The sequence below is a fragment of the Neltuma alba genome, unplaced genomic scaffold (genome assembly GCF_004799145.2).
Source record: "Neltuma alba isolate B1F8T4 unplaced genomic scaffold, ASM479914v2 tig00011995_pilon, whole genome shotgun sequence".
NCBI classification, from domain to species: Eukaryota; Viridiplantae; Streptophyta; class Magnoliopsida; order Fabales; family Fabaceae; genus Neltuma; species Neltuma alba.
Genome location: NW_021636568.1, coordinates 117,064 through 139,159, shown reverse-complemented (window position 1 = coordinate 139,159; position 22,096 = coordinate 117,064). Strand labels below are relative to the sequence as shown.

The 22,096-nt window shown below is 35.7% G+C and overlaps 3 protein-coding genes and 1 pseudogene across 3 annotated transcripts; 2 read left to right on the top strand and 2 right to left on the bottom strand.

Moving 5' to 3' along the window:
- Window positions 1-605: 605 nt before the first annotated feature.
- Window positions 606-4,610, bottom strand: LOC114720698 (DUF21 domain-containing protein At4g14240). The gene is made up of 13 exons (XM_028906372.1): window positions 4,307-4,610; window positions 4,115-4,191; window positions 3,398-3,481; window positions 3,190-3,303; window positions 2,976-3,059; window positions 2,703-2,774; window positions 2,486-2,553; window positions 2,185-2,272; window positions 2,037-2,110; window positions 1,602-1,947; window positions 1,473-1,519; window positions 1,240-1,312; window positions 606-944 (listed from the first exon to the last, which is right to left on the bottom strand). Exons 1-13 carry the CDS (start codon window positions 4,554-4,556, stop codon window positions 915-917), a joined length of 1,407 nt encoding a protein of 468 aa, XP_028762205.1. The 5' UTR covers window positions 4,557-4,610; the 3' UTR covers window positions 606-914.
- A 3,467-nt stretch (window positions 4,611-8,077) lies between these two features.
- On the top strand, window positions 8,078-9,315 carry LOC114720697 (protein WHAT'S THIS FACTOR 1 homolog, chloroplastic-like; annotated as a pseudogene).
- Window positions 9,316-10,621: 1,306 nt separating this feature from the next.
- Window positions 10,622-11,008, top strand: LOC114720696 (uncharacterized). The gene has a single exon (XM_028906371.1). The coding sequence runs from the start codon at window positions 10,622-10,624 to the stop codon at window positions 11,006-11,008; it is 387 nt and encodes a 128-aa protein (XP_028762204.1).
- Window positions 11,009-15,088: 4,080 nt separating this feature from the next.
- On the bottom strand, window positions 15,089-17,534 carry LOC114720700 (adenylate isopentenyltransferase 3, chloroplastic-like). The gene has a single exon (XM_028906375.1). It carries the CDS (start codon window positions 16,135-16,137, stop codon window positions 15,118-15,120), a length of 1,020 nt encoding a protein of 339 aa, XP_028762208.1. The 5' UTR covers window positions 16,138-17,534; the 3' UTR covers window positions 15,089-15,117.
- Between the last annotated feature and the right edge of the window lie 4,562 nt (window positions 17,535-22,096).

The following is a 22,096-nucleotide window of genomic DNA, read 5'->3' as shown; positions in this document are numbered from 1 at the left end:
AAGGAATTGGATTTGGATATATGTGTCGTTTCATTATCATGCGAGGACATTTTCGTCAAAACAAAATGAGTTAGTCCAGAGTCCAGTCTACTTTCTTTCATGTTTTTTTTTTTTTTCCCTTTCCAGTTCTACAATTTCGCAATGCGCTGCCTAGACGATTGCCCTGTTAATTTTCTCTGCGGGGTTGAGAGCAAGCAAAGGTTTCAGGCTTTCAGCCGTCGGCCAGAAATAAAAATAAATCAGAATAAATTCGTTAAAAAATATCCCATTAAATTTGGAGAAAATCCTAGTGAATCGAGTCTCCCTTTTCCAAAATCAGTTTAGTTTGTTAATTGAAAAAAGATTATGTTGTTACCCAAAAAAAACAAAGATTATGTAAGAAGTAAAACCATTATCCCTCCTATTTTTACCCAAAAAAATAACAATATCCCTTCTACTAAACAACCTTTTTAAATTGTGATCGTGCTACTTATATTTTTCATTAGACTATAAAGAAATAATAAATTTAAAAAAATAAAGAAACGATAAATGTAGTTAAGCTAATTGTTTAAACTGATAAGAAATTGCGGGATGTAACTAAAAGCCGCGTGGTGCGAAAACAAAGATTGGTCAAGCTGAAGAGCGAGGATAATCATGAAGGACAAGTGGTCGAAAACACCAGTTCTGGGGAAGATCAAAGACAAGAATATATTATTTTCCAAAATCCTAGATCGTCATTTTCATTTTAAGATTACAGGGTCTGTATCTTCATGCCGTCTTTCAACTCTCAACTAGTGATCACACAAACATAGTGGCGGCTCCATGCTTTTGTTGCCTGATTGAAGCTCATCGTTTATTGTCCAGAAAGAGGCTCCATCGATCATAGTAGGATCCCGGAGCTCCCATTGAATGTGAATTATCCTCCTCAACGTTCTTCAAAACTTTCCCTTGCTAGCTTGATTTCCCTGAAAAATAGAAATAGGATGGGTTCAGAAAAAATGTCTAAGAATTAGCAGACAGTTGGTCAATGTATGATTTCTCATTAACAACCATCAAAACCATCATGATTTTGTGAACTTCAGCGCATGGGTGCATAATGTCTCCACTAGAAGAGACAAAGATTTTTCTACCACAGGAACTGAGGCAGAACGTAAGTGTTTTAGTTCAAGAATAGAAAAAGAGGCATAAACTTGATTTCCATTCACAAATGACAAGTCTGTCCCCCAACACAATTGATTTCTATTGCATTGTTGAACTTACTGCGGGTTTGTGTCCAGGCAATCTCCGAGTAGATGGAATTCGTGCCACAGCGGCAGCAGCAGCCACACGAATTCTGCCATATTCATGATACATTCCAAACTCGATCAGTTATTAAAGCAACGAGAGAGTTCTACACATATCAGAGATAAGTTCAATCTATTTATTTCTTGTGGACGGCTACTTAAGATTTTTATTCAAGAACTTGGCGAGAGAGAGCGGTGTGGATAAAATACCTTCTGTGCACATCAACATACACATCTGTTTCATCTACTATTTCTTCCTGCATTGATAAGAACATGAGAAATTATTTCTTCAGTTTAAGTGGATAATACAAGATGTGACAAAGTCCAAGTGAAAATTACCTGTAGGAGTTCTTCAAAAACATCTTCAAGGGTTATGATGCCAATAACTTCCCCATCTTCAAGATTATCAGGCAAGTGTTGAGTACCATTTTGTTGCTTTCTGGGAACCAGAGGAGGTTTGTCAATAGCAACAATGATATTTTCCGCTTTGTCAGAAGTTTTGGTTAGCAATGGCATTGTGAGTTGAGAATTGTGATTCATGACTTTGTCTTCCTCAAGTTTCCCATTTTCACCACCAGCTTGAGTGTTATTTCTCTCCTTGTTCACCTTAACTACAGCTGCCATATGACTACTTCCTTTCTGGAACTCATTCAGAATGTCATACAAAGGCATATCTGATGGAACCCTGCGTTAATGAATAAGAATTTTGTCTATAGTAAATAATAGTACATCAGAAAAGAAGAAACATTTGGTTAATGTGTTTCACTTTCGCACCTAGGAATTCTTCTGATAACAATAGCACTAACCGGAGTTTCTGTTTCGGCTCTCACAGTGAGAAGACTTTTCACCTAACAGGAGAGAGGTCATTAGCGGCAATGAATAATTTCATTTTCAAGCATTCAGTGTTGGTGATCTCACTTACTAGTAAGAGGCCAATTATATTACTGGGATTCCCACAATACACAGGAACACGACTATGACCTTTTGCAAGAATTTTCCCAATTGCTTCCCTGTCACATGAGGAAAAGCAGAAACGTACTTCAGCTGTAAGTTTACAAATATGCACAGAAACCAGCCATAGGAGAAGAGGAGAAAGAGGTTTGGGATAACACAAAGACGTTTAAAATGATATTAAACTAGCAGATGTGATGAAGAAAGATAAATGAAGATTCTGCGACTGCTATGCACATTTGAACAGAAAAAGCTCAGGAAAATCAACCCACCAATCCAACTTGGAATCAATATCCAAAGAAAAGGTTGATTCAATTGGTGTCATTGCCTCCTCTGCAGTCTGAAATACGAATATACGATGCATAATTGCACTAGAAAAAAAAGGTCGGTGAAAAATGAGGCCCTCACTGAAGTTCACATGCTAGTCCTATTCTATTTGCCTCTCACACCCAAAAAAAAAAAAAGAATGTTGTTCAAAGCAGAAGCTACCTTTTCAGTAAGATCTAGTGCTCCGCTGATAATTGTTGTCTCGTCATGTGTGAGTTCGCCCCCTTTACCAGCCTAAAACGGTCAAAATTATGGATCAATTTATTCGGAAGATACTTTACTTTTTAATGCATTACTTCACTTAGTGTGAGTCATCATTCTCTTGTTCCAATGTAATACTCACATGACTTCTCATGCCAACCACATGGTAATGACTTGAAGGCACTATAATTAGCACAGAAGGAGATCCAACCGTTGATTTTATAAATGGATTACCTCTTGACTGTGGATTGAAACGAGGGCCTTCAATTGTGATCGCCTAAACAAGGCATCATTGTGTCCAAGAACCGCATCCAGAACCTGTGAGCATGGAGTTGCAGCATACATATGCTCAAAAAAACCATGAGCTTTTCAAGTGCAATTGACCAGGATCCTTGTGCTTTATGTAACATTAATCGGTTCAAGCAAACTTGCAAATTTCGAGTATTACCTTTCCAATAGGATAAGCAATTGGATAACAGATTATCATCAGAATGCGCACCACCCCTACGAAATTTGCACCAACGTAGAGCCTAAATCTTGAGCATATAGCTTGTGGGATAACCTAAACTCAAATTTCACACAGTTGACAGACATAAAATGCTTCAATATCTGTGTATAGTGCAAAAGGGGTTGGAAAAAGAAATTGTATATTTTACCTCTCCAAAAGCCAGAACAAATGTTACAGACAGTATTACTGCTAGAAAAGGGTGAAAAATTTTGTCAAGGTAAATTGGAAGTGCCTGCAGAAGAAAAACGGAACATACAGGTAGAAAAGAAGGATTAATATCAGAGATTGGAAAACCAGATAAACAGAAAGAGGTTTAAAGTATATTTTCAGTTCAATATCTGTCAAACAAAGCACATTTCAGCTTCTTTGTACCTGACTGACTGATAACTGACAATCTAATAACAATGTCTCTCTTTGAGGGGAGAAGGTGCCATCTCATAGCTAATGACCCTTACTCTAGGAGCATTCGGTAATTTTCATATTTCAGTAACAACGTGTACTAATAAGCTACGGAACAATTGAATGACAGTTTATGCTTGATGTGATCCAAGAACTAGCTAGAGAATAGTGTTATAACTTCAGAGTTGCGCAGAGGAATGTGTTGATCATTCAAAATATTCATACGGATATATGCCAGCAAAATAAAGATGCTGATTATTATCTAGGTACAACTGTTTGCACGTACCATAGTCTCTCTCCCTCTCTCCCTCCCCCCCCCCCCAAAAAATACTGAGGAATCAGTGTTCTGGCCATTTGCTTCGAAGTCAGAAGCAAGATAACTTTCTAAGTATCTAATTATGATGAATATAATTAATATAGCAAAAAAGATAGAGCAGAAGTAAATTAGGTTATGATTTACGAATACCTCCATGGCACAAGCATTGCAAAGAAGCAGAGTAACGAGCAGCTGATGCTGCTTCTGAATAACTGGCAATATAGCAGCTGTAAAAGGGGAATAGAAAGTAAAAGACGGCTTCATTAATAAACTCTCTCGCATAGCTTACATATATACAAACAGAGCAACAAATATAGTTAAGGACGAAGGAGGTTGACGAACCTGCTTGTTTCTTCTCTATGGAGGTGCCACTGCGCTGGAGAATTTCAAGGTCAACGATGCCCAAAGACATAAGGCCGAGGGTGAGACCAGACATGATGCCAGCGAAGAGGACGAGAAGGCAAGAAATCCCAGCATAAACGAACCACCATAACGTCCCGAACTCAATATCCTCAGCATCGTATACGATGTGGTCCGGCTGGAACCTCGTCGTCCCTCCAAGCTTCAATCTCAGGGAATTCAACGGCAACATAGTAAACGAAAACGATGATGAAAAAAAAAGACCCAGATGAACTAAGGGGCCACACTGGGGGGATTAAATACAGAAGAGGCATGAACATCATTGCATTTGCACAATAATTTACCCCTATGATCCTGCCCAGTGAGTGGGCTTCAGTAATTCTCTACCGACTACCGTTTGATAATGGACGTGGGCTCCACTGTCCCATGCTGATAAGCGGTCGACGCTTGTGCGTTTCGATTGTGTGCTCCGCAAACTGTCATTTTTCCAATTACGCTCGTGTGACAGGGTATGAGAGCGAACCAATAATGTACGTTTATGCATATGGGACATTACATTCCATTGTTTTCTAGCCAATGTAAGTTAGTACCGAACTCACGCCGCTTGGCCTGAATAAGCTTCCAACTTGCACATCCACATAACTGTATTGTCCCAACTAGATTATATTTTTGTCATCAATTTTTTTTATTTGATTTTTTTCCATTTCAAGTATTAGTAATTTTTAGCTTAGTTTAAATTAATAGTGATGAAATCATCACTAAGTGTGAGAGAAGATGGTTGATGAGGTTTTTCGGTAATATGCAAGGAGTTTTCCAATAAAATTCTATGCTCCTTAATCCGAATCTATTTATAAGATTTTAAAATTTGAATTGATTTGATCTTTTTTATAAGATTCTATTAAGGATTGTCTAAACATGAAATGTATTTTTACCAATTTTACTCTTAATTAATTACCTATTCGTTTTCATCCTTTTATCTTATAACTGTTATTTCTCTCATTAAATAAAGACATATTTAAAAGAATTAGGTTTAATTTTTATATATTTATTATTTTAAACTAATTTTAACTATTTTTTTAAATCGTATAATTTAATTATATGAAAATAGCAGGGCGAGCACGCGATCTTTAGCCATTGTTGATTATTTGCACCTGCCTTTTGATGAAACGAGCATGATTACTACTTGTGGATGAAAAAAAGCCCACCTAACATCTCCTTTTGCTATTATTATCACTATTTTATCTTTTAATGAATGCCCGTTTCCCTATATTTTGGATCCCATTCCGGCAGGCGGCAGACCCTTAAACTGCGAGCAACCTTACTCCCTGAGCTGTTTGAAAATTGTATCAGGACGCAACATAAGGCTTTGCATGAGGGTTGCTCAAAACGGAGTTTTGAAGCCCAGCCCAATATGGGGACCAAAAATTCGATACTCCTTGCAACCCTTTACCTCTTTCTTCTCAGGCTCTTTAATCTTCTTAGAACGGGCAAAACGAATTGAGCGCGATTCAATAAGTATAGAAGTTCAAAATTATTTTAGTTTAGAAAGGACTTTTAGATGAGCCCTTGCACCAAAAAAAATTTAGGGGTGTTTGGATGCTTTTTAGGGGGTGTTTGGCATTCTCAAAACCACGGTTTCAGAAGCACTTTTCCGCAAAACGAGATAACATCCTCCACATATTTACTTTGTAATTCGTAAAAGCACTTTTGAAACTATGGTTTGGTTTCTATTCAAACACCCCCTTAAAATCATGGCTTTTGAAACCATGGTTCTAGAAAATCTAAACACCTCATTAAAACCCAATAATTGATTATTATGCCAAACCATGGTTTCAAGGCTAAAACCATGGTTTTTTAAGAAGCTAGGTGTTTTGGATTAATTTTTTTAGAAATGATTTTACAGAGTTCAAGATAAGTATATGAGAGAAATTTTATTTAAATTTATATGAAAGCACTTCTTTTAAATGCTTTTGAGAGGTCCCAACTTTTTGGGTGGAAAATCAAGATTTTATCAATATATATACATATAATCGTTAATTAATTACATAAGTAATAAATTGATCTAACATATGTACATTCGTTATTTATATATTTTTTTGGTAATTTACACATTAAAAAAGTAATTTTAATAACATTCTCATTTTATCAAAAAAATTTTTGTATAGAATCTATTCCACTCAAAATCTACTGCTTAAAGTCACTTTTATCACTTTTTTTTTTTTAAGAATCTATTCCGAAAGTTAATTCAAACACCATCTTAAACTAATTCTCAAGGCGGTTTTCAAGAATTTTTTTATGTTTTAATTTTGAATTAAAATATGAAGATACAATTTGCTAGATATTTATTCTGGGTGATGAAGATAAAGTTGACAAGATTCTTGACTTTACGTGAAGACAAGGATAAAAGAATATATAATTTTGGATCTGCTACGCAGTAAGTACTTTTAATTTTGGATCATGGGGTTCGATGAATGACTCTCTTTTTCCTGTTTCCCGAGCTTCTTTTTTGTCACCATTGTTTTCAGAACTTTGCTCTTTGAATCTGTACCCTGCAATGATTTTGCTTGGTTGACGAGTACTTCGGGGAATATTTTGGCAGTTTGGCATGTCCTGCGTAATATCTCCCACATCATGCATCTATTGCTTTTTTTTTTTTTTTTCATGCTTGAAAAGCTGTGCCTTTGAAAGTTGAGCTTCACTTGAGATTTATATATTTCTATTGCAAGGCCTGCAAAAAATTCTCTCTACAAGTAGCAGTATAACTTTCATTTCAATTCTATCTACCTGGGAAAAATTCCATCTTGGATCTAGCATGCCACTTACAAAGAGCCACCTAGAAGAGCCATTTGCCACATATCCATTTTTAACGCAGTTTTTGCCATGCCATGGTCCCTACGCCAATTTTCAGATGTTCAGGGATCAACGACTTTTGGGAAAAAAAGAAGCGTGCATTAGGAGGGGTGAGTTTTAATTGAAGAAATGAACCATGGGAGTTTGGGACTTTGATTGGGTTGAGTACATGGGCATTGTTGTTATATATTATTTTCTTTGTGAAAAAATAAGTATCCTCCTATTAGAAGTAATCCTATTCAAGATACTGTCAGGCACTAAATGTGAGCACCTCTCCCAGCAGGAATTCGAATCTTTGTTATTTATTACTCCTCCGGTCCTTAATATAAGATTTATTTAACTAATTTGATTAAATTAAAAAAGTTAGGTAAACTAGTTAATTTTAAAAAATATGACATATTTTTCCTAAAACACCAAAATCATCTTCCTTAATATCCTCTCTCCCTCTTCTACTTAATTATGGCTGAAGGAGTATCATAGGGGTAATTTAGAAAAAATAATAAATATAAAAAATAGATCTTATATTTATAATTAAAATCAACTCAATAATTAGGTCCTCTATTAAGGGTCAGAGGAGTATTTTGTTAAAAGCCAAATGCAGCTTTGATTGGGCTCACTAATGAAAACAAAATAAGGCCTTTAAGCTTTTGGCCCGTTTAATTGTAGTGGATTCTCTTGTCTCTGAAAGTTGAACTATGAGCCCATCTTAGTTTTGTGCTTTTGCAAGAAAGTCCCCTGACTTCTGGTTATCTTTTTGAAGTTTGTTTAGAGTTCCGTTTAAAATAAATTTTTAAATAAATTTATATAAATTGAAATAAAATTTTTTTTATATATATTTGTATTACGTAAATTATATTTGAAAAGCGACTTATAAATTCATTCGCTCGCTATGTTCATAAGGGCATGGTGGCGGTTGAACGGCTAACCTGCTCGTCCGCATCAGGTATGGTCAACAAAACTCGCCACATTGTCCTTCACAAGCTAGATGCTGCTTTTGCTCATCACAAGTTCAATCTTCACGTGAAAAAATTCATAAGTAGCCTCAAAGTAGTACGGAGAAAAGACCATGAACTAGACCTGGCAATAGAGAAAGACAAGCGGCATAAGCTCAGCACTCCTATTGTGAAGGAGGTTCTGAATGAACCGGGTCAAGTAATTTCATTGCGATATCTTGAGAAACAGCGCGAGAGGATGTCTTAATTTCAAAATTACAACCTTTTTAAACCAAAACCCTCGCCTGTTTGATGTCTGCCATGATCGTATCAAACCAAAATCAAAGCGTGTTTGCTTTCCAAGAGTAAGCGATCGGCTTAGAAATTTTCTGGAAGAAGACAAAAGGATTTACAGAGAAAACGAGCTCTTAATTGTGTCGAAGCTATGTATATTGTTAATGATTTTGAAGGATAAGGTGATTAGCGCGGATAAATTGCTTCACGTGAAAAGGGAATTTGGGGTCCCGAATGATTTTTTGATTAATTTGATTCTGAAGTATCCACAGTATTTTAGGTTAACTAGGTGTCCTAGGGAGGAAAAATCATTTCTTGAATTGGCCTCCTAAAACCCCGAATTTGCAAAATCTATGATTGAGCAAAGGGTTGAAGAGGAGACGAAATTGATGAGGATTATGGTTTGGTCAAATTTCTTCGTGAAGCTTCCACCAGGAGAAGATGAGGGAGCGGACTAGAGATTGGACTGAGCTTGATTACATATCGTTATACGAGGATGTGTCCCATTTGGATCAAGCATCAGGAGAAATGGAGAAGAGGACCCTTTGAGTATTTCACGAGCTGCTTTCTCTTCTGTTGTACGAAAGGATTCCAGTGCCAATATTGGGAAAGTTTTACAATGACTATAGGTTTTCAAACGCATTTCCAAGTGCATTTACAAGGCTTTCAGGGATTTTCTATATATCCTCAAAAGGAGGGATTAAAACAGCAATGTCAAGAGAATCTTACGAAAATAGTGAGTTGATTGATCGAGATCCACTGCTTGAGATAAGAGGTAAATTTGTTGAGTTGTTTGAAGAGGGTTGGCGGCAAAGAGCAAAGGAGTTGCGATTGACAGGAGAACAAATTAAGGAAGACATGGAATTTTTAGCTGCTAAAGCTAGTGAGGGTAAAAAAAGCATTATTAAGGGATAAAATGCTTTAAGCGAAAGATGGCTTTGATGACCGTAAGAAGAATAAAAAAAAGTGAATCATTATTGACGGCAGATAAATTACACTGAGAGATTAAAGTTTATATTATCATACATGTTGAGATGCCCAGATTATTGTAGGAAAAATTTTGTAGTTAGTACTCTGTGATAAATGTTATTAAAGAAAAAGCTGGAAGTTTGTTGTAGAGTAATTTTACTTGGTGATTCACAATTTTTTCAGTCCCGATGGTTGAGACCGATTTCATATTAGTGGAGCAGAGAAAGATTGCTGTTTAGAACATATGACTAGATTTGGAAACGACAAGCAACTTTCCAATTTGAAAACTTGAGTCGAATTCTATAACTTAACTCATCTTGGTAAAATGGGCTTAATACATAAACTCGTTCCGTTTGCCTTACTAACCAATCTCATAATGCTCGTCATAGCAGGCCTTAATTGAGATTATGGTCTGACAAGCACCGTACGTTGAATACCTTTACGTTTGTGTTTGTTTTCTTTCCGAATGAATCTCGCTTTTTCTGTTTTTCATATTTGAGCAGTTTCAATGGTTTGCGATAAGAATTCAATGGCATGGTTCTCTGTATTGTCATTTTGAATTCCTACGATGCCAGCGATATAGATTCGAAGCTCATCGAATGGTAAGAATATCGAAATTCCGCGGGAGAAATCTGTAACAATTGTTGTTTATGCGAATGACGAAAATTGAAATAACTCGAGGCCGTTACTCTGAATCTGAGCGGAAACTCGTCTGCCGCCACGCCTCTGTCTCAGAGCAGAACTGGATTCATCGTTTACTCTGTTCATGGACCGTCGGAACTATAATCTGAACAAAAGAGCAACGAAATAAAATTCGATGGATGGTCATACGCGTTCCTTGAATTAATGGAAAACAATTTACTAGTACTAAATTATGCCTTCCTCACAGCCTCACAGGATCTGCCTGTTAACATGTTTGAGTTAATTCTTTAAAACTTAGTTCAGGAACCAGGTTGTTGGTGCGATAGTGATTAAGATAACTTTGTAAGTCACCTACAAAGTCGTCACACACAATGGATGAAAAAGTATAAACGAGTCGGCCGTAACCATTCTCTTGGCAACCCCACTATGCTCTTGAATCACCGAATAAACAATCAAATGGCGGCAAGAAGCATACGGGTATGCAAGTATTTAAACTAGGATTACAGGGTCACAGCAACATTGAAAGCTTTTTTTCAGTCTCTGAAACGTCAGCAGAAGAGAGAAAGAGAGATCGAACATGGAAGAAGCGAAGGTTTTTTGGTTAATAACAATGACTCTGACATTTCTGGCATTAGTGCCGATGAGGGAGTGCGACATTATGATGTCACCGCCGGGACCTCGCCCGCTCTGTGCAACCCAGTTTTCGCTAGTAAACTATGCTTGCTCATCACTGCCAATCGTGAGAAGGCCCCCAGGTTTACCTGCAGAGTCCGACGACGAACAACACAGCCATCACCGGCCCCGGCACCGTCACCGCCAGCTTAGCCCTCAAGAAGAAAGTTGCTGCCGGTGGGCTCAGGATGTGGATAGCCAATGTGTGTGTGAACTTCTGCTTCACTTTCGCTTGCCCTCATTTCTAATGAGGCCATCGCATCAGTACACGCTCACCATTGGAGAATCTTGCGAGGTCACTTACTCGTGCGGTGGCCCCATCTGATTCATAACTTTGCGCTATCCGACATACCGGTAAATAATTTAATGTGTTAGCGTTCCTTTTGAGGTGCGCTGGAGAAAGAAGCTACGGTCACCTGTCGTCTTTAGTCTTTTTCGCCTTTTGGTGTCTCTCATATTTGGGTGGTGCGTACTCTCCATTTTCACTGTGCCATCTAAAATTGGGAATAAAGTGAGTTACAAGTGTGTTGGGAAAGCGAGGTGCTTTTAGCGACAATATATACCACGTGATCAATTACAGAAGTGTTGTAAGAATGTCAAAATCTCCAGTGAGTTACCATTAAAAACAAAAACAAAACAAGACGACCCTTGAGAAACTCTAAGAGCAACGAATCAAAGTTAAAACACAAGCACACAACTCACTGAAAGATTCGTGTTTTGGTAAAGCTTGGGTCACCGAGTTAGGGCCAATTGCCGGAGTGATCAGTGATGTGCCTAAGGTTATGATTGGCTCAACGAGAGAAAGAGAAGGGGAGGGATTTTAATGGAGGGAAGGGAAGAAGAAGAAAGTAGTAGAATTTTAATATTATCTTATTTGGATTTATAAAAAAAAAGGAGAGGAGAGGGAAAAATATTTTAATATAGATAATTTTGCTCTTATTTTATTTAAGATATGAGCATAATGGTTATAACATGACAAAATATGAACATAATGGTTATAACATAACAAAATATGGGCATAATGATCACAACATGATAAAATATTATCCTTTCCCTCCAAATTCTCCTAATTTTGAAGGGGAGGTTGAGGAGGGGAGGAGAGGGAAAAAATTTTCCCTCATTTCCTAAAATTTATGTGTTGCCAAACAAGAAAAAATGATTAAAATCCCTCCCCTCCCATCCCCTCCCTCGTACCAATCACACATTAAAGGATGAGACTTTCCGCTATACAACGTCGGAGATTCCAGTATTCTCATGTCTTTTAACCTAAAGTCCTCACTTTGCTCCATTGCAGCTGGGTAATTTCCTTTCACTCTTTGATTTTTACTGTCCCTTGCTAATTAACCGTGCGTGTTTGTGCGTGTCAATGGTGCTACATTCATCGAGCATCAGTGAATCCGCTAATATATCTATATATGATATATCATAACCATCCTTTAGAATCCGGACAGGACATGGTTATGTGAGTTTGGGATGATCAATGGCACTCTCACTGTAAAATTTTCTCAAAAAACTAATCCAAGTAATTAGTTAAATGAAGCCTAGTTTCAGTGGGCGTTAAGAATGAATGTAGAGTTTTTTGAAATGATTTATAAACAATTTTTTAACCTTGATCTATGAAATATAAAAAGATGCGAAAAAAATTTTATCTTGTAAAACGTGTTCATGAACACTAAATAACCACATGCAAACAAATTAGAAGTCAATGGAGGATGTGAGGCGGTGCGATTGAAGATTGTGCTGGGAGGCAGTGGGACTACTGCTCTGACCAAAAGCTGAGGAAACTCAACTTGCAGTAATGGAGGGGCGTGTGGGAATCCAAATAAAAAAGGAGAGAAATTAATAAATGATATTATCGTGGAGGAACAAGACAAGAGGAGGGGGGTAAAAGGCCTTTTTATGCGATGCTTCGAAAAGAAAGATTATATACTTCTTGGACCATTTTTCACTTGAAAAAGAAATCATATCTCACCGTGGGTCAAAGATAAAATACGATACCTACAGCAATACGACAAATTATTCATTTATCTTTCTTTACCTCCCCTTTTCTATCCACCTTTCTTTTTCCCCTCTTTATGTGTGTGTATATATCTCTTATGTCCATCCATCTTTCTTCAGTTTTCAAACCAAGCTTTTATATTTTTAGAAACCCCAACTTTTATAACTATAAAGAGTAAATCACACTATGTTTCTTGAACAAAAAAAATACACTCTTTCTCGAAAACTTTATTGGAGCCATATAAAATTTGTTATGATTTTCCGAGCAAAATACACATTTATTTTGAAAACATGAAAAAGTGATTGTAAAATTTGAAAAAAAAAGAAGAAGAGAAAATAGAAAGATGGTTGGGATCTAATATTTATTTTTGGGGGAAAAAAGAGAGAAAACGCTTGCTGTAAGCCTTTGAGTTTACACACCATCTTAAAAGGGAAAATTGTGTGACTGCGAGAGTCACCTCACATGCGGGGAAGGCTTAAAATAGATAGAAAAAATAAATAGAATGAAAACACGATTAAAGAAAAATTTAAATATAATGTGCATTCTATTATGCGATTTTTAAAAATCAAACAATACTACCTCCGGTCCTAATTATAAGAATCAGTTGACTAATTTAAAAAAATTAAGGAAATAAGTTAAGTTAGTTATTTGTAATAAATAAATGTTGTCTTTCCTAAAATATTCTTGTGTTGGCTAAAATTATAATTATTGGAAGGACTATCTTAAAAAAAGTTGGGTAAATATAAAAGACAAAATAGATTGAAATCTTATATTTAGGATAAACATAAAAATCAAACGGGATCTTATATTAAAAAAAAAAAAAGTACTTTGTTAAGGTGTTTAAAAAAGGATTTTAAAAAGCAGCAGAACAAGTTGCTGCTGTTAAAAAAAAAAAAGAGGAGGAGAGGTAATTGAGGATGGAATGTGGTCCCAAACAGAACATCCATTGAGAAGCAAACCGGTTCGTGTACGGAGCGCCGCATAATTTTTCATCTGCTATCTGTGCGCTCTTGGAGTCCACTCTCGCCTCATGCCCCACCCTTGTTGTACGGCCACATGATTGGAAGTTACGCTCTCCTGCTCTCCTCTTCCCTTATTCGTATTCTTCAGTCTTCACTTTTTACTAATCATCTTCCCAGAAACCGCCACCGTCCATGCTTGCTTCTCCCTTCTCTCACCACGTACATCCTTTCTTTTCTTTATTTTCAAATTTTTGGATCTATATACACACACATACAAGATTCTGAGAAACTAACTTTGTTAGACAATCTGAGCAAGTAATTCAAGATTTTCGGACTATTTTCAATACCTAATGGAAATATGTAATTGGAAAAACCTTTCAAGCAAGTCTAAAGTTCTTATTTCATCCTCTTTTCTACCTGCTCGCCATATACTCAGCATTCTTATATGGATTGAACAGTTTATATGAGAAAGGTCAAGACTCGAAGACACATGTCTTGTTTTGCCATGATTTTTCTTTGTTTTTGAAGAAATACAAACTCTTAAATGAGTAAAGCTTCCGTCTTCATATTCTCATTTGTTTTGCTTTTCTTGTTTAAAATTGATGCTGCATTAAGCTATCCAAGTCGCAGCAATTTTTTCATCCTTAAACCACATTAATATCATCACATGTAAAAAAGAATTTGCTTTGTGATTTTTTGTTGATTCAAATTTCGGTGGCACTTTATAAAATGATATTGATTTACTACTTCAAGCTTTTTCTAGCCATTCCCTTTTTGATAAAATTGATGTTGTGTTAACTCCGTTTTCAAGATTTATGCCACTCCAACTTCAGTTGTATAAATGGTTTTCTTCATTTTATAAAATTGATTCTTTTATTAAAAAACACTTCGCCACATCCAAGTTACATCGGTTAACGGGTCAAGTGAAACTACCCTTCTTCCAAATCCTCAATTTTTTTTAAAAAATACTGGCTTTATAGTTATCCGTCACAAGTTGGCGTCTTTGCATCCACTTTATTTGTGTCATCATTACCATATCAATCCATATATCTATCTGGGTTTAATCAGTCAACATCATTATATTCATGTTTATAATTAATCACAGGGTTTATTATGAATAGTAAAATTTATTTTAATTTTGTACGGGGCAAAAAAAGGTCAAGCTTCTCACAATGATTTTAATTTTAGGTTTAATACAAATTTTAGATCCTTAAGTTTATTCTCATTTTGATTTTAGCTCTTTAATTTCAAATTACAGGTTTTAACCTTTCAAGAGGCAAAATAGTCAAAATTTTTATTAGATTATAGGACCTAATGTTATAAATAAAAAGAAACTTAAGAAACTAAAATTTTTGATTTGAAACTTAATGAACCAAAATCAAAATGAAAATAAAGTTAAAAAAGACTCATATTTATATTAACCCTTAATTTTATTCATGCAAAGATTAAAAGGGGGTCAAAATTCGTCAGTCATCACACAGGACACGAGTGTGCCCCCAGCGGCTGAAGATGAGAAGACGAAGCAATGGCGCTCTCCAGCGATGGCAATCTCAGCCCTCCTGCCACGCCACTCTTCGTCGTGGTTTTCAAGTTGAGAAGGAACTGAGCGACGATCATCGCGCTTGGCTCCGCCACCATCTTCCTCCACTCCTCATTCGCCTCTTCTTCTTCCCCGCGCTTTCGGAACGCCGATGTGGCGTCCACGCGCTGTATTTTCCATCTCTTCATGTTCCTCAAGCTCTGGATCTTCCCCAGCTGTTTTCCCGCCAATTTCTGCGTGTTGTCCTTCATCTCCCTCAGCGCTTCTTCCAACAACCTCTGCCTCGTTTCCTCATCCGCCTGTGTTTCCCTCCGAAAATATTCATCAAATTCGGGAACTCCGATTGCCTTCCTGATTCCTCGTGAATAGTCCCCTTTTGGATTGAAAAAAGCCCTCAATTCGTTCACCATTCCTTTCTTGAACATCTCATCCACCCGTTCTGCCACGTACGAATGAAGAACGGGCATGCCCACGTCCACCCAGAGGCAACAGAAATCGTACCTTGATCGGAATTTATAGTCGTCGTCGTCGTCGATTAAAGCCTCCAGGAACGAAATAGAGCCTCCGACGATGATCGGGAGCTTTCCGCGACTCCTAATTGTCTCAATGGTTAGTGAGGCCTTCTCACAGAAATTGGTAGCCGTGAATTCCGAGTTTGGATTCTGCGTTCCTAGTAAATGGTGAGGAACACCACGTTGCTCTTTCTCAGTGATCTTGTTTGTCACTATGTCGAGTCCTTCGTACACTTGCATTTTATCAGAGTTGATGATCTCCGCAGGAAAACGTCTGGCGAGGTCGATGGAGAGCCTGGACTTTCCGGCGCCGGTGGCCCCCATCACCAACACAACCTTCTCCTTCTGCCGCGGAAGAGTGGTAACGTTTATTTTTGAGCTTACAGAAGAAATATTTAGCAAGGGTTGTGTTAGTCTGCAGATTACCGTAGAGATGGTCATGGTGAATAATGAAGAACTCTAAATAGAGAAGAATAGATAATTAACCGCTAACAAATTAAGAGAAGACAGACTCAATGAGGATTCTACCCTTGAAAAAAAGACTCAATGAGGAAGAAGTCCCATTGTTTCTTTAGAGCTGACACGCGAACTAATCAAGGTTGATTTGTGATCGAGTAAGAGCATGGGCGTGGTATTTATAGGCTTGATAGAAAGAGGTCAGAAGTGTCACTGCCTCTGTTAGTGGACTTGCTAAGAATTATTAAATAGTCAACTAGGAGAAGTGGAATTGCTAAATATTCTTCCCAATATCTCCTTATCCCAACGTAATTTTTTTTTAGCTTTATACCATATGAATGGTCTGAGCCATAGATGAAAGAAAGAGGAAGTGCAAGGCCGTGGTGTAGTCTAGGTAATTAAACTCAGTGGGCACAGGGAGGTTCTTTTCATAGTGGGCTCATTTTTGTGGCAAGAACAGCAAATTGCTTTAGAATATGCCTCTGACAAGGTCTTTCTAATTATTCCATTTTGTTTGTACGTTTCGGTTTTTGTCTTGTATATCCTTTTCTTGCTAGCTATCTAATAATATCTACCAATTAAAACCACTTTCCCACGAGTTCCATCTCACAGGATAGGCTTAAATATGTGAAACTCTTACTTTGTCCAAATATAAAATATTTGAATCCACACTGAGATTTCAAAATTCTCAAACCCATTAGAAAGATTAGACGTGCGAGTCAAGAGAGGAGAAGAAGTGCTATTATTTATTTAATATTTTGTTAAATACATACAACATACACTTCAATCATATGTATATAATTTGTGGGTGTTGGTGTGTTTTTCATAAAGTGAGTGGCCAAATAATTAGTGGTCTTAATGTTGCATAATGCGGAGGAGAATGTGACAAATAAAGGGAAATAAAGAAGGATGATGTAAGCAAAGGCATTTGTTCTGGGGATGAACTGTAAGGACTAGTACTGATCAGTGAGTGAGTAAGTTGTGAAATGGACATCGATGGAGAATGGTTCCGTGCATGAAGATGGATAGATATGGAGAGGTTGACAGTGTGGTAATACGACTCTTGCAGTTGAGATTCTTGTAACACCTGTTCTAATTTGTCAAAACAGCCTTTATTTCTCTTACCTAAGTTGGTCCCAAATTCCATATTATTATGCACTGATGACTTTGCTTCCAGACGTTCCAGATAGTTCTTCTTTGATTGCGCAAGCCATCGACTTGAACTTGAAATTATATTCCATAGACACAGCATATATACATGGCCGTTAATTTGTGTACGTCTGTTTGGATCACTTGTGAGAAGTGATTTTGCACCGTAGAAGATGTAAGAAAAATTTTGTTTGATAAAATGTAAAAGTGATTTTTGAGAGTGAAACCAAGTCACCATTGACACTAACTTCTCTGTAAGTTTAGCTGCTTTTGGTTGAGTTTGCTTATTGGTATTATGTTATAGTAGCGCAAATCACAGCGATTGGTGATTGAACTGGAACGGAAAAATATATTATAATTGAAATGATTTGAAAGAAGAGAAAAATTCGATGCCTTTAGATAATGCGGTGGAATTTAACAAGTCACAGCGACGTTAATTATGTGATAAGAGATAGAAGGCACAGTTTGGTATGCGGCGTGTGTTCATTGGATTCATTCATTAAAGGGTATACCACACAAAGAATAGAGAATAGCACAAATTCCATCCTCAATTTGCCAATAAATATTCAATACAAGTATCATGGATTTGTGCTTGCGGCATGCCCCAATGCTTTGACTCTTGTGGACCAAAGTAGATACCATGTTTCACTTCATCATTGATAAATTGCCCCGAATACCTTAAAATGATTCATTTGGATAATATTAATTACGCCTTCTTATTGCATTCATTAACTTCTAATCACCTGTTCGTTTTGTCCCACAGAATATCTTCTGAACTCCATATGATAATATTTTATTGATCTTATCTAACAGATCAAGCAAGCATAACTTCCCACCATTCCATTGGTAGACAGAGTTAATGGATACTTATATTTGTTATTGACTATTAATGCTCATCCATCGCGAATTTATGTTTAACCAAAGATTAGGTATCCCCTAATTATTAATTAACTTTCCAGTCTTGCATCTCCAATAATACTTCGAATTCTCTAACGTCAAGACTTACACTTAAGATTATATTCGCAGTCACTTTTTAAAAACTATTTTATTATCAGGCATCTCAATTAAAACATAAAAAAAAAAAAAACCCATCGTCTCTCAACACCTCAATAATATATATAATATTTAGTTCAAAATATTTATCTGTAGAAATAATACAATATTATAATATTATCAATAAACCATATATTTATTTATTGCTAGTACATGTTACGCTGATTTTTTTTTTTTTTTAATGTGGTCTTCAATTTGAGTTTAGTGAATGAAAAGGCTATATGGGGAGATCTTCAACTCATGTATGTCGTTTAACTCGTTGAATGATTATAACGAAAATTAGTTAGTTCATAACAATTTTATTCTTATAATTATTCTTATGAACTTATAATTAAGTACGTACTAAACTAATTTCTTTCAAGAAAAATATGTGCATGACTTTTTTTCAACAAAAAAAAAAATCATAACTACTTTTTACAGGTCCCTGGCCACCCCAAAATTAATGGATGGCCTCTTTCAAGGAGGGGCACGAGGCATCTTAATAAATTTCAAAGAGTTGATAGAAGGACTGCTGGGAAGGGAAAAGATTATAAATATTAAATTAGTATTGAGAAGGAATGAGGTATCCATGCAGAGTCACATCAAGAAGATTATAATTAGCTTTTTTCTTTAAGCTCATCATATCATTTCAATCATCACTTAGAAAAGAGGTTCCATGTAGATCTTTTTTATTTTTTAAAAAAGATTTTAACTATGTGCACGAGTCTTATCATGCACAACACAGCATCCTTGAAGTCAACTAAATTCACTTATGGTTTCTTCTTCTTTTTTCCCATAATTAGGAATTGTATGATTTTTTAGAATTTATATATATAGAGCATATTTGTTATTCGTCTCATATATATATAATTCTTTTCGTTAATTAATATAAGAACTAATTAATTAATCTGAATAAATTAAAAAAATAATTAAGTTAATTATTTATAATAAATAGGTGTTGTTTTTCTTAAAATATTTTTACTATTTGATGAAACATTTACCGTGTATAACTACTGCAGTTTACAAGAACTATTTCTAAAAATAAAATTAAATATCAAAGATAAAATAGATAAAGATCTTAGATTTAGAATCTAATTAAATATCAAATTAGTTCTTATATTAAATATATATTATATAATGTGAGTACATATTATTAGGGGAAATTATAAGCGCGTTGAATGTGGAGCAATTATGATTGTGGCACGCGAGCCGATATTTTAGGGATATGATAGAATATGGAAACAACCGAAGAATGCATTCACTAAATGGTGAGAATCCAAAATAATTTAGTTTGTCTCTGTCATTTAATACTAATAATAAACTCAGTTATTTGTTGGCAAAAAAAAAACTCAGTTATTTAATATTATAATGTGGCATAAAAAATAAGGGAAAAAATTTATTCACGTAAGTTTTATTTAGATCCATATGAACATGATCCACTCACATTTAAGATGACCAGAGAGTTTGTTTATTTATTTATTTATTTATTTATTTTTCAGTGGTTAATATCATTTTTTTTTTCTCACTTGATGTATGTAATCTCGGCCAATGAAAAATTAAAATGAGAATGATTACGTCAAAACAATCGAAGTCCACTTTGTACCCAATGCTCCAGCTTTGGTGTGTGAAGTCATTAGTACATCCCAAGATGTAACAATTATGATGGTGTGGATCTTTTATGATTTTATAGGGGTTTATATTTATCCAATAATTCATCTCGTACCTGAAATATTTTTTTTGAAGTATGTGCAGCATTCTAAAATATGTATAGTTCATCCAGTATTTTCAATTTTTTTTAGGTCTATTCATCATACTAATATTTTGTGATTTATCTAGCATTTTAAAATATTTTTTGAGGTTTGTTTAGCATGCTAAAGTATTATTTAAATTAGTTATTTATAATAGATATGTATTATTATTTGTATTAGTTAAAACTATCATTTGATAAGACTTTTAACATGTACAATTACTACAAGGACTATTTTAAGAAAAAAATAGATAAATATGAAAGACAAAGTATATTTGGGTCATATATTTAAAATCAAATTGAGTGTCAAACTAGTTTTTATATTAAGGATTGTACCCATACTTATTCATCTATAAAATATGCACTTATCAAGTAGTTAAAAGCTATCATTAGCTCTGATTTGATTAACAATTGATAAATAATGTTTAAGTACGTACCAATCTGATGAACAAGTAGTGATACGGTTACTTCTAGTTCCTTCTATATACATGTAATGATCCTGCCGCCTTGTGAGGCCACATTGATAGCATTATAAATCGTGAGCAATATGTTATAGAAGTAGGAGTGAAAATGCAATCCCAGTGTCCCAAACTAAAACTAAATTCCATTGACAAGACACACAGCAACACTAGAATTGGGAATACATGAATGTGGGTGTGTGGCATTAATGAGCCATTTCATCAGACTTACTATTCAACTTCTGGTCATTTCTGAAAAGCCTTGTCTCAGGCTCGGACGCAGCCTGCACTAAATTATCATCTCATTTGTTACTGTCTTGACTTCTTGCTCTTGCCAAGTTTCGCCTCTTGATTTCACTTCCGTCTTTTATTCAAAAGTGCGTCCGTGAGTCATCACTATTCCCTCCTTATCTATGCCCCTTTTTGTTGCAGGGTTTTGTGTGTTTAATCTTTTTTGAGCTGTTTTCTATTGATCAAAACCATCGTACGTCCGCAGTTTTCTGGATAAGTTGACATATGAGGCCTATATCCTCTTGTCCAACGCACTAATTGACCTCCAGGAGGACCTGTGAAGGACTAGAAGTTAAAATTGAGATCCTGAGGAGATGACCAATTCAAAGCCACTCTTGTGGCATTCTTTATCTATAGAGATTGAAATTTATCTGGGGATAAGAATCTAAAGGCTACCTTATATAGTTGTAAGCTATACATGAAAGTTGTTTGAGCCAAAAGCTTTAGAATGGAGATAGAATTCTTCAAAACCAGCTTTTCAACTACTGGATAAGGAAAATATATGATGAGAGTTTTTATCTCAATTTACGTATATAGGATGAAACAAGGACTTGTGGAGAAGAAATTAAAGGCGGTTACTTGGTAGACTTGAAGAATGAGAAAAGAGGCCTTTGGGTCATCTGCTGCGTCAATGAACGGCTACAGAGTACGTTGCAGTACGTCCGCGAAACGAAGATGATATGCTGGCCATGTATGAGATTAAATCAAGATTAATTGAAAAAAAACCCATATATTCGTCTTTGCTTCCTTTGTCCGCTCATGTATTATCCATCACTCTTGCCATTAAACCTAGCCGATATGAATACACCAGGCACAAGATTTCTGCATCAACATGCATAATAATAATCTGACGTATTTGTAGAGTAAAGGTTCTAATCTCCTCTTCAATGCAACTTCACCCAAGGGATATGTGTTTGTAAGTCTGACAAAAGAGCTATATGATCCATTCATTTTAATTATAACTAGCTCTACGGGATAGCCGTTAGCTTGCAAAATTAACAGACTGGCTAGGTAAACTTAGCCATTCATTCAAGTTTAATGAAACTTGGAGTTTTAAAAGTTGATCGGACAAAAATAAATTAGTTTGATAAAAGTCATTTATTGTATTCGAATTCATATTGAAATTTGCATGTCTTAAATAAACGATTAAAAATTTTGATTCATAATTTGTATGGAAACTAAATTTAGCAGGGAGAGTCTAATTTTTACCCTTCCAACCTGAAAAAAATATTAGTTTATTCTATTATCAAGTATATCTATGTGAATT

Coding starts and splice junctions, on each gene's coding strand:
- LOC114720698 (XM_028906372.1), bottom strand. CDS start 4,556: ATGTTGCCGTTGAATTCCCTGAGATTGAAGCTTGGAGGGACGACGAGG. Junction 1,948..2,036: donor GTTATCAGAAGAATTCCTAG/GTGCGAAAGTGA, acceptor TCATTAACGCAG/GGTTCCATCAGATATGCCTT. Junction 1,313..1,472: donor TATGTTGATGTGCACAGAAG/GTATTTTATCCA, acceptor TGAATATGGCAG/AATTCGTGTGGCTGCTGCTG.
- LOC114720696 (XM_028906371.1), top strand. CDS start 10,622: ATGACTCTGACATTTCTGGCATTAGTGCCGATGAGGGAGTGCGACATT.
- LOC114720700 (XM_028906375.1), bottom strand. CDS start 16,137: ATGACCATCTCTACGGTAATCTGCAGACTAACACAACCCTTGCTAAAT.